At 42.9% G+C, this 12,575-nt stretch overlaps 1 protein-coding gene across 1 annotated transcript in view; it reads right to left on the minus strand.

Moving 5' to 3' along the window:
- Window positions 1-12,575, minus strand: part of GALNT16 (polypeptide N-acetylgalactosaminyltransferase 16) — a 248,253-nt gene that overhangs the window by 63,325 nt on the left and 172,353 nt on the right. Inside the window, exon 5 of the mRNA XM_082275418.1 lies at window positions 1,249-1,314. Within this exon, the coding sequence (XP_082131544.1) occupies window positions 1,249-1,314 (66 nt within the window). The remainder of the gene's footprint in view (window positions 1-1,248; window positions 1,315-12,575) is intronic.

Here is a 12,575-nt window from a genome sequence, read left to right on the forward strand (position 1 = left end):
TCAATTTAAGGTCATCACAGAGGACAAGGGGGCACTCTTTACGTCAGGAGGAAAAGAGATTTAATCTCCAAATACGGAAAGGCTTCTTCACAGTAAGAGCTGTGAAAATGTGGCATAGACTCCCTCCAGAGGTGGTTCTGGCCAGCTCAGAAGATTGCTTTAAAAAAGGCCTGGATTCGTTCCTAAATCTACATAATATAAGGGTACTAGCATTTATAGGTAAAGTTGATCCAGGGAAAATCTGAATGCCTCTCGGTGGTTCAGGAATGAAATTTGTTCCCCTGCTGTAGCAAATTGGATCATGCTTTGCTAGAGTTTTTCGCCTTCCTCTGAATCAACTTTAGGTATAGAATTGTGTATATGGGATTGTATGACTTTCTTCTTTTTTATTTGGTTGAACTAGATGGACTAAGGCCCCTTTCACACGGGCTTTCCGATCAGGTCCACCTGTCAGTTTTTCAGGAGGACCTGATCTGATGCTCCATGCATCCCTATGGAGCGGCGGATGTCAACGGCGACATGTCCGCTGACACCCGCCGCTATCCGATCCAATCCTGTCCGTGAAAGCTAGACGGATGAAAATCCTATTTTCCATCCATCTGTAGGATCGAATCGGATAGGATCGGGTGAAAACAGACAGGCGGCCTGTTTTCATCTGATCTCCCATAGAGGAGAGCGGGGCTCTGATGGGTCTGTCTCTGCAAAGTAAGCAGAGACGGACCTGTCATTCGCCTGCTCAGCGGAGATCGGCGGAAACAGAGTCCTGACTAACTGTAACTCTGTAACTATGTCTACACATACAGTATCATGGTCCACAGTGCAATTCCAGGAAAATGAATTGTTATTGTTCAGTCGTTTAGTCGTGTTCGATGACCTCATAAACCATAGCGCGCCTGGCTTTTCTGTCCTCCACTGCCTCCCGGAGCTTGGAAAATAAATAGGGACGCATTTTTAAAGCAGTAAATTTAACACTTACCTAACATTCACTCCAGGGTATTTTACTGGTGTGTTTACCATGACAGTGGTTGATTCGCCACCAATGAATGTTTGGTAAAAGTTACATTCACTGCCTTATAAATATACCCTGCATCAGTTGAAAGACGGTGTTAAGTTATGTAATGTAGGAATGGTTTGTACTACATTTGTCATTATCTTGGGGATTCACAACCACTCCAGAGTAATTGTGAAATCTTTATACAAATCACAACACGAGGGGGAGTTTCTGTCACAATGAAATCCATATCGCACCTTCTCTCCGGTTGTTTCTCAAGCATTTAACCTTCGGAATTTTCGTGAGTAGCTGGCAATCATCGGCTGCGGAAAGAGAAGAGGCAAAAAAAAATAATTGATATATTGCAATTATGATTCACCTCAAAGGGAGAGCTCTCAGGAGTGTTTCCATAGGAAGAATCTGCTTTCACTTATTATCGTATTAATCAGACTGACAGCACTAATCCTCTCAACTAAAGTGCACTCATGCTCATCTGCTCAAATAGAAACCTCTTCACAAGAAGAGAGGCTGCATGTCTCTCCATCAAGTCCAATCATGCAGAAATCACAATCATTTGGAGGTACATCTGATCTACAAACATTTCCTGCACAGTAGCTGCACCATAACAAAAGGAATGGTAGCAAGAAAGCTAGAAAAATATTGGGCTGCACCATAACACCATAAGTATACACATTTATGAAATATTATACTGTATAGAAAAGATACTATATGTGTGGCAGTCTTTATTGAACTAACACAACAGGCACCTTCCTTCAGCAAAACGAAAGAAAATAGCCCATACTCCTTGTGAACCTAAACTGACTTTAGGGTCTCCACTCAGGCATCTACGTCCCCCATTCGGTGTGTTCCACTGAGGGTGCAGGTCAGGCTAGGAGTCTACCCTGACTCCATGTAATCCACAGAACAAGTAGAAATCTCAGCCACTGCACTCCATTCAAGCGCAGCGTGTAATAAGGTCTTACCTCCATGACTAAGCCCCGTGGGTGGGGTGAAACATGTTGAGGAACGTGGCCTGGATTGAGTTAGGCTGAGGCTGCTATTACTTATTACATGCCTGACTTGTATGGTGTATGGTGGCTGTGATTTTTTTGTTACTTGTTTTGTGGAGCCCATACTCTAAATATAAAATACTAAATGTACCTACTGTACACAGGGGATGTTACAATTAAAACAATAAGCATGTCATACTTGGTTTTGCACAAAGCAGCCCTGATCCACCTCTCCTGGGGTCCACCCGCCGATGCCACTCCTTGTCTTCAGCGAGTGCCCACCATGGTAAGCCCCTTTCTTTGGGGGCACTCATGCAGCCTCAATCCCGAGCTGCCCTGTCTGCGTCTATAGACACAGACAGTGTGGCTTTGTTCGGCCACCTGCTCCCTTGTCACAGAATTTGAGTGATATCAGCTATCAGTCTGCCCAGTGAGGAGGTAGAGAGAGCTGTTCTCATACAGTGCTGGATGAAAATCAGGATCAGGTAGGTATGGAAGGGGGGGGGGGTCTTGGGGTGATCATTTGGCACAGAAGGTTTTTACCTTAACGCATAGAATGCGTTAAGGTAAAAACCTTAAGACTTTAGAACCACTTAACCACTTGCCGACCGCCGCACGACTATCTACGTCGGCGGTCAGCCCCTCACAGGCAAAGTGACGTAGGGCTACGTCACTAGCTTGTGAGGGTCTAGGGAGCGAGCGCGCGCCGCCGGAGGCGCGCTCCCCGCTCCCGCGTGGTCACGGACCACCCCGCGCGTGTGACCGGCGGACCCGATGTCCGCCTGTGACTCTGCGATCGGCGGGGGAGAGGGAGAAAGTCAGGCGGCTTGTGTAAACAAGCTGCCTGTCATTCTCCCCTGTGTATGAAGGATGATCATACGGTTCTACTATGTAGAACAGTTGATCACTCTTCATACATCTGAAGCCACAGCCAATCACAGTAGAAAGCACGCCCCTAGGGACACACATAGCCCCTCCCTTTATAAAAAAGTTAACCCCTTCACTGCCAGTGTATTTTTACAGTAACAGTGCATATGTATAGCACTGATTACTGTACAAATGTCACTGGTAACCCCAAAAGTGGCAAAAATGTCAGTCAAGGGTCCGATCTGTCCGCCGCAATGTCGCAGTACTGCAAAAAAATCGCAGATCGCCGCCATTACGCGTTAAAAAAAAACAACAAAAATGACAAAAATCTTTCCCTTTGTTAGTAAACGCGATAACTTTTGCGCAAACCAATCAAAATACGCTTTTTGCGATTTTTTTTACCAAACATATGTAGCATAAAACAAATTGGCCGAAAATGTTAAAAAATTTTGATTTTTACATTTTTTTTGGGGGGAATTTCATATAAAAAAATGTGAAAAATATTGCTATTTTTGCAAAATTTACGCTCTTTTTTTGTTAATAGCGCGTGATCAAAAAAATCTCACAGGTGATCAAATACCACCAAAAGAAAGCTCTGTTTGTGGGAAAAAAAGGACGCCAAATTTGTTTAGATACAGCGTCGCACGACCGCGCAATTGTCCGTTAAAGTCACGCAGTGCCGAATCGCAAAATACCCCCTGGTCAGGAAGGGGGTAAAATCTTCCGGGGCTTAAGTGGTTAAAGGAGTTAGGTCAGGCAGATGTGCTTCTTTGCCCTTTCTTTCCACTTTGTTTTCATTAGGCCACTTTCACACAGGAATCAGGAGAGAGAGAGAGGAGAACAACCCCCATCCCCCTCCACCTCCCACCGGCCAATCAGGTAAACTTTAGGCCTGGTGCCTGCAATCAAATATTCAAGAAGCGGGTCGTTTTTGAAGAAGATGCAAAGTGATCCAACCAGGGCTGCCAGGTACGTAAAAATCGGCCATGGGAATCATAAAGAATCACAGTCAGCTTTTTATTTATCACGGTACCGCAAACCCTGTTTTTGACCTCATCAAAACTGAACATCAGTTCTTTGCCCTTTTCATTATGATCAACTGCTATGAAACAAGAGCATACGACAACCACATTGAGAGTCACTGAAATTCTGTGATCTTCTAACAAATACCGATAAGGTAAAGGTGGGCAGGAAGGATTGGAAATGTTCAACACAAAATGCTTACATCAATGCAAGAGTAGAATCATTTACAGTATATTATATAATCTATACAAGGGCTCGCCTATTATGGCCCAAAGTGCTAAATTCATCTCACAAAACCATAAAATGCTCCTGTTCTATGCTTCTGGCTCCCTTTGGTTTCTGAGCTGAGCGTGATGCAGTAATGCATTGAAATATTATGCTGATTTGGAATGTCTTCTTTGATTTATTTAGCAGCTCACCAAATGCGGATACCTAGATTAATGTAGCGATATAGATTGATACCAAAATAGTGTCTGAGTGCCTATATTTTCACATTGGCTTCCTGTGCTGTTCTAAAAAATGCAAACACTGTATACAAATTTATTGTGAATTGCTAGCATTTAAAGAGAGCTTGTCACCTACAAAATTAATGGTTGGTGCAGCACATCACCAGGTATACAAAATAAAATATTTTATTTAGATCTTAGTGTCCAGATTGATGTTACAGCATAACAATCATTTCAGAGGAATGGTGATCTTGACTATTCTCTGCAGTGTCCAAGCACAGAGCATTGCAAAATACCCATCATAGTACATTTGCCTGATTTAAAAAAAGGAAAAATGTCTCTATTGTTATAGCCTGCTTTAGAACATTATAATCCTGTTTTATTGCTGTCAGTTTAGTTTTACAGGGAATGTATAATCTTTTAAATTTTTTTTATTTTAATAAATATGAAAAATAGATTCACCTACCCAGAGCAGTACAGTGTCCATATGGTAACACTGTACTGCTCTGGTCACAATATGTAAAAAAAAGAAAAGAAAAAAAGAAAAGAAAACTGTAAATATGTATAATACATATTACCTTACAATAAATTATCATATTTCTATGAAAACAGGGAATGTATAATCTTTTCATTTTTTTATTTTAATAAATATGAAAAATAGATTCATCTACCCAGAGCAGTACAGTGTCACTATGGTAACACTGTACTGCTCTGGTCACAATATGTAATAAAAAATAAAAAAAACTGTAAATATGTTAAATAGATCAGCTTACAATAAATAATCAGATAATTATGAAGAACTAAAGTTTTATTACTGTATCGTTTGTATAATTGGTAAATATATACAGTATATTTACATAGGTGCACCCACATTTACTCATTAGAAACTCATCTTTCTGCATTTCAGTGCTGCTTGGTGGTTGTGCTTTACTGCTTCTTCTTACATTGCAAGTGACTGACTCATTGAAATCAATGCACTCCCTGTGTTGCCGATAACAAATTACGACAGATGTTAGGTTCCATTAAGACTTCACATTCGCACTTTCTGTTCCCAGACTTTGGAGTGCAACTTTGGATGGGTGCAACTTGGATACGACTTTGGTTTTGACCAGTTATAATGGACAACTTTTGCACAACTGTTGCATTGTATAAGATTCAGGTACAACTTTCATGCAAATTTTGAGGATTAACATTGAAACCTATGACCCTCAAGTTGCAAGAAAGGTGGACCAAAATAGTGCATGAACTACTTTGAAGTTTCTGCAACTTTAAGTCTCAAATATATCAATGGTTTCATTTTGGAAAACATGGGGATCGACTTGTCATGCAACTTTGATGTCAAAAGTTGCATGACAAGTCGCACAAGTGTAAATGGAGCCTTAAAGTGTATGTAAACAATAATTTTATTGTATTTTCTTCCTTTTGGTCTGTTAAATATACCATGATAAGCGTGCTAGTAATCTATTCGACAAGTGCAAAAAAAAGATAGTTGTTGATCCAGCTAGAAATCTTGTGAGCTGATAACTCGCTGTGCTCTCTGCACTGAATATGTTATCAGTTAGTGTAAGGGATGTCAGGTACCCCATTAAAAAATAGTACATTTCTGTTTTATGGCATTTCTATTAATTTACCAGTAGATGGCAGCACAAAGCACAACTGCAAGCAAGGCATGGGAGGAACTAAAAAGTTCGACGTTTTGTTCCTGGGGGAACAGAATAGCAGTTCCTGTCCTTCAGAATAAAAAGTCACCTCACTGATGTCCTTGTATTTGCAGGTAAAAAGGAGTATATTTAGGGTTATAAACAGGGCAAAGTCGATTTAATTTACATCCCTGTGATCAGTAAAGGCTCCTGTCACTACTGTGTGATTGAATAACATACTGCACAAATGTTAGTGGGTCACACTGTCGCAACATGACTACAGTGTACCAGGAATGGGGTTATTATAGTGTTATGTGTTTATATCTGATATTAGATTGTTTTATGAGACCCCTGTGATGCAGAAGGAGTAACAACATTTCAGCACATGTTTAATTGGTTGTTATTTTCTATGAGGACGTTATTCCTGTATATCAGAATGTTGATATTAATATATATATAGTTATGTAATACTGTAGTATGTATGGACAGAATAGCAGTTCCTGTCCTTCAGAATAAAAAGTCACCTCACTGATGTCCTTGTATTTGCAGAAACTTCTCAATAAAAATAATTCTGATTTCACCCGGTCCGATCCCTTCGCACATTGGAATTATTGACCATACTTTCAGCATATGTGCAACAAAATTGGCGCCCGAACAGGGACCGGGTGAAGAAAACGCAAAGGTCACGGAAGTGGAAGAGAGTGGTTACGCTGTCCGTGGCGAAGCTGAGAGAAGATTAAAGGTATTAACCGTTGCTGCACGGGAAGCGCACACAGATGGATATAGAAAAGTTGCAAGACGAAATCAGTGGACATCTGATTCACATGACAGTCAGTGATCTCATAGAGACTTGCCAGTTTATCAAGGCCTCCGAAGCAAATATGGCAACAGGAAAAACCCGGCGCCACTACATGCGGATAGTCAATGAGGTGATAGATGAACTGGTCGAGACTGAAAGTGAAGAAGCGGTGACACAATTTCTCCAAGCAACTAAGAGATTCGTCAGTGAGCTAGAGAAGAAGAGAGACAATGCTGAAGTATCAAACACCAGTGAGAAAGACCCCCAACCGGAACAGCAATTAGCCAATCTGAAACTGCAATACCACACTATGCAGGAGAAGTTCCAGGAAACGTCCAGAATGATCGAGGATCAGATAAAAGAGCTGAGTACTAAAAGCCAGGACTCAAATGACAGCCATTCAAAACAAGAACCTATACCAGTTACTCAGAGACTTCACCATGGTAACTTGCCAGAGGTGACAATCAGGAAGGACTTTAAGATTGCTGGTCAGATAGGTGAAAAGGAACAGAAAGACAAGTTGTCCTATACAAACCTTATGCACCAGATCGACATGGGACTACAAAAAGGGTATCCTGAGTCCGAGATTGTGGAAGCTGTGGTAAAAGCCATTAGTCCCGGCCTAAGTCTCAGAGGTATGCTGGAAATGAAGAATGGACTGACCCTAGTGCAACTTAGGAGAATCCTAAAAAGCCATTACAAGGAGGAAAATGCCTCCGAACTGTACCAACAACTGATAAACATCTCACAGAATAGTAAGGAAACTCCTCAAAATTTCCTGTTCAGAGCTATCGAATTGAAGGACCGCCTGTTGTTTGTCTCACAAGGAGAAGGTTCGGATGAACACTTCAGCGCTGAGCTGATACAAAAGAAATTCCTAAGGTCAGTGGGTACTGGACTGAGAAGTGACCACATCAAGTTCCAGTTAAAGCAGTATTTAGATGATCTGTCAATTCCAGATGAGGTGCTCATAGAGAAAACAAATGAAGCCACTAATATGGAGATGGAAAGGGAACAGAAGCAAAAGAAAACTCAGCCCAGCAATTCAATGAAAGGGAAAGAGTGTCAGTCCAATGTCTTACAGTGTCCTCAGGAACCAGATGTCCTGACAATGACTGCTGACACAAGATCAAGTAGCCCAACCATCCAACAGCTTTCAAAGAGCAACGCTGAACTGGAAAAGCTGATACTCCAGATGCAAAAAGAGATGATAGAGATGAAAACACTTTTCCAAGGTTCGAGAACTCTGCGAGATTGTGAATTTAGAGGGCCTCAGGTAACAATGGACATGAGCAATAGAGGTTGCCAATCTTGTAAAAGAACTGGTCGGAGAACTGCTTGTGACCATTGCTTTCATTGTGGTCAATCTGGACATATAGCGAGGTACTGTAAAATGACCAGTCCCAACCAGTTAAACGGGAGAGGGTTGCTGTCAAGGGACCGACAGTAACCTGTGCGAGAACCAACCCTGTGTCCCAAAGTGCAACTCCTGTCGGTAGCAAAGCAATAAGCTCTCAAACCACCATCAGTGCCATGGCTGGAAGGGTGAGCCAAGACCCCTTGCAAAGGGTACCTACCCGCAGTAACCAAAGACTCTACCAGATGGCTGAGGAAGTGCCAACTCACGTAGACGGTGTTACCATGAGACAAAACAGCAAGTTACTGAGTCTCGTTGGAAAAAAATGCCTTGTGAACTGTGAAATAGATGATACTCCTGTCCAGGCCCTATGGGATACTGGCTCTCAGGTTAGCATTATCAATGAGAGCTGGAGACAGCGGGTTCTGCCACATACAGTGCTCCGATCTTTTGAAGAATTGCTTGGGCCCGGAGTCCTCCTAGGAAAAGCAGCTAATGAAACTGAGATTCCCTTCTCCGGGTGGATTGAGGTCGTTTTTCAGCTAACATCGGGAATTAACACCTGCCAACAGTTAATAGTGCCCCTTGTGGTATCGGAGGATGAGAAAGTAGCTGAAAAACCCATCATCGGTTATAATGTCATTGAAGAACTCTTCAAGGAGACATCTGCCAAGGGAAAGAAAGCCATTCCAGGTTTTGTAGACGTACTAGGAACAGCATTGGAACTGTCGACCACCAAAACAGAGATCCTTGTAAGTCTACTACAAGCCAGTCACAGGGAAACTGATGGTGCTACACTAAAGACTGGTACTAAGAGCCAAAGAATTCCAGCAAACACTGGGACGTATCTCAGGTGTAGGGCTCACGCCAAACCAGCACTGCAAGATCAGACAGTTTTATTTACACCTGATGAGGCCCATCATTGGCCTGATGGACTGCATGTAGGTGAGACATTAGTATCACTTCAAAAGGGACAATTTTCCAAACTATCCATCCCGGTTTGGAACACAACTAAGCGGGACATTATTTTATCAGGTCAGACTAGGATGGGGTGCCTCGAACCCATAAAGACAACGTACCCAGCTCAGGTGAAACTGAAACAATCAGTGAGTGTGGCCACTCACACAGTAACTCATCGGCCACCGACATCGAGACAAGGGCCAGAAGGTCGAGTGGAAAACCTAAACACGAGTCCATCACCGGTAAGCGATGCTAATCGAGAACACTGGGATCCACCAGTGGTTATCGAACACCTACCGGAGGAGGATCAACAGGTAGTGAAGACGATGTTAAGGGAGGAATGCAATGCTTTCGCCAAAGATGACTCTGATGTAGGATGTATCCCTTCCCTACAATTGCAACTTCGCCTCAAAGACTACACACCAGTTAGGAGGACTTACATGTCCGTACCGAAACCACTGCACCGGGAAGTGAAAGAGTACCTGCAGGATCTACTGAACCGTGGATGGATTGCGGAGTCAAAATCTCCATACTCATCTCCCATTGTGTGCGTAAGGAAGAAGGACGGTAGTTTAAGACTGTGTTGTGACTACAGAGAATTGAACCAGAAGTCCATCCCTGACCGCCATCCAATCCCTAGGATCCAAGACATGCTGGACAGCCTAGGAGGAAGTTCATGGTTTTCGGTGCTAGACCAAGGGAAAGCCTACCATCAAGGATTTGTGGAAGAATCCAGTCGACCACTGACTGCATTTATCACACCTTGGGGTCTGTATGAGTGGATCCGAATACCCTTTGGCCTTAGCTCTGCACCAGCTGAGTTTCAACGCAGCATGGAAACCTGTTTAATGGGACTGAGGGATGAGATCTGTCTGCCGTACCTAGATGACAACCTTGTTCACAGCAGATCATTCCAAGAACATGTGGAGCATGTCAGGTTGGTACTGCAACGATATCAGCAACATGGAGTCAAGTTAACAGCTAGGAAGTGTGAACTCTTCCGAAACAAAGTCAGATTCTTGGGCAAGATCGTGTCCAAAGATGGTCATTCCGTGGATCCAGCAGACACTGCGCCTGTGCTGGCATTGAAGAACAACCAGCCAAAGACTTTTGGAGAACTCAGAAAACTACTAGGATTCATTTCCTACTATCGCCCTTACGTCCAAAACTTTTCCAGAATTGCAAAACCTCTCTATGAATTACTGTCAGCGGATACAACACCTGCTGCATCATCAGCACCAACTAGCCAGTCCAGGAAGAAGAAGAAGCCATCACCAAAGCTAAGAGGTCAACTACCCTCTCATCAGTCTATAGTCTGGACTGACCACCACCAGGTAGTGCTTAACCGGCTTATTGAGGTGTTAACTAATCCTCCAGTGATGGGTTACCCTGACTACAGCAAATCCTTTGTTCTACACTGTGATGCCTCGCAAGAAGGACTAGGAGCTGTGCTGTACCAAGAGCAAGAGGAAAAGTTAAAGGTAATTGCTTACGGGTCTAGAACTCTCACACCTGCCGAGAAGAACTATCCCATGCATTCGGGAAAACTAGAGTTCCTAGCAATGAAGTGGGCCATATGTGATAGGTTCAGAGACTACCTATACTACTGTCCATCCTTTGTAGTATATACTGACAATAATCCCCTAACTTATGTCCTCACTACGGCTAAACTAAATGCAACAGGCCATCGATGGGTTGCAGAATTAGCTGACTTCAATTTCACCATCAAGTATCGTCCAGGAAAAAGGAATGCGGATGCTGATGTACTTTCCCGTATGCCATTAAGTCCTGAACAATACATGCAACAGTGTTCGCAAGAAGTTGACCCCAAAATCGTCGGATGCATAACCCAAGCACTTCAAGTATGTCAGAAGGAAGAAATGCCTTGGCTGTGTCCAGTAACCATCGCCCATATGACATCAACAATAGATGGTACCCAAACGAATGTAGCTCAAATACCCAAAGGGACCATTAGGACAGCCCAAAAAGAAGACTCCGTGATTGGCCCAGTGTGGAAGTACAAGAGCCAAAACCGGTTCCCATCAAAACAGGAACAACAAGGTGGACCACTTGATCTCTTCATACTAATGAAACAGTGGACCAAGCTATACCTTGATGAAGATGGAATCTTGAGACGGAAAACATCATCAGGTTCTCAACTAGTGTTGCCCAAGTTGTATCATCAATTGGTATTGAAAGAATTACATGAAGATATGGGACACATAAGAGTCGAAAGGACTGTAAACCTGATCAGAGAAAGATTCTTTTGGCCACATATGCAGAGAGACGCTGAGCAATACATCAGCCACCAGTGCACTTGTCTGAAAGACAAACGCCCACATAAGCCTACTAGAGCTCCATTGAACAGTATTACCACCACTTATCCTTTTGAGCTGGTCTCCATTGACTTTCTCCATCTCGAGACTTGTAAAGGAGGTTATGAGTACATATTAGTGGTAATCGACCATTTCACCAGGTTTGCTCAAGCCTACGCAACCAAAAACAAGTCTGCAAAGACTGTTGCCGACAAGATATTCAGTGACTTTGTCTTGAAGTTTGGATTTCCTACCAGAATTCACCATGACATGGGTAAAGAATTTGAAAATCAATTGTTCTTGGCATTAGGGAAACACTGCCATATCCAGAACTCTCACACAACTCCATATCATCCGGAAGGCAATGGACAATGTGAAAGATTTAATCGTACCCTGTTGTCTATGCTTCGAACCCTGTCACCAGATTCCAAGAAAGACTGGAAAAGTTCACTTGCACAGGTCGTACATGCATACAATTGCACCAAGAGTGAAGCTACAGGTTATTCTCCATTCTTTCTACTGTTCGGGAGGTCTCCAAGATTACCCATAGATAGCATGTTTGACACTCCAGTAACAGAAAAATACAAGACTCACTCTGAGTATGTGAAAACGTGGACAGATAGGATGACTGAGGCCTACCAAGTTGCTTCAAAGGTAGCTACTCAAGCTGCACAAAGAGGAAAAGAACACTATGACAAGAAGACTCATGGAGTTGAACTTGCACCTGGCAGCAGAGTTCTTGTAAGAAATCTTACTGAAAGAGGAGGACCAGGAAAATTGAGATCGTTCTGGGAAGATGCCGTACATGTTGTCCTTAGGAAAAAGTGTGAAGATAGTCCAGTGTATGAGGTCAAGCCAGAAATTGGAAAGGGCCGAACAAGGATTCTACACCGCAATTTGTTATTACCATGCGATTACCTACCCGTCGACAGAGATCAGAAGATACCTGACAGACCCAGTGCCAGAAAACAAGGTAAAGTTCCAAAGACTACTCAACTGCCTACACAGATATCTGAGGAAGTATCAGAAGATGAATCCGATCATGAACAAGAGCAATGGAGATCTTTCATCCCTGTAACTCAGAGAGATCACACAAGAGAAGACACAGAGTTGAATCCAGAAGCAGCAGAGTTCTACCCCTGTGAGTTTGAAACGAGTGGGGAAGTT

Source organism: Pelophylax lessonae (assembly GCF_965119305.1).
Source record: "Pelophylax lessonae genome assembly, chromosome: 13".
NCBI lineage: Eukaryota > Metazoa > Chordata > Amphibia > Anura > Ranidae > Pelophylax > Pelophylax lessonae.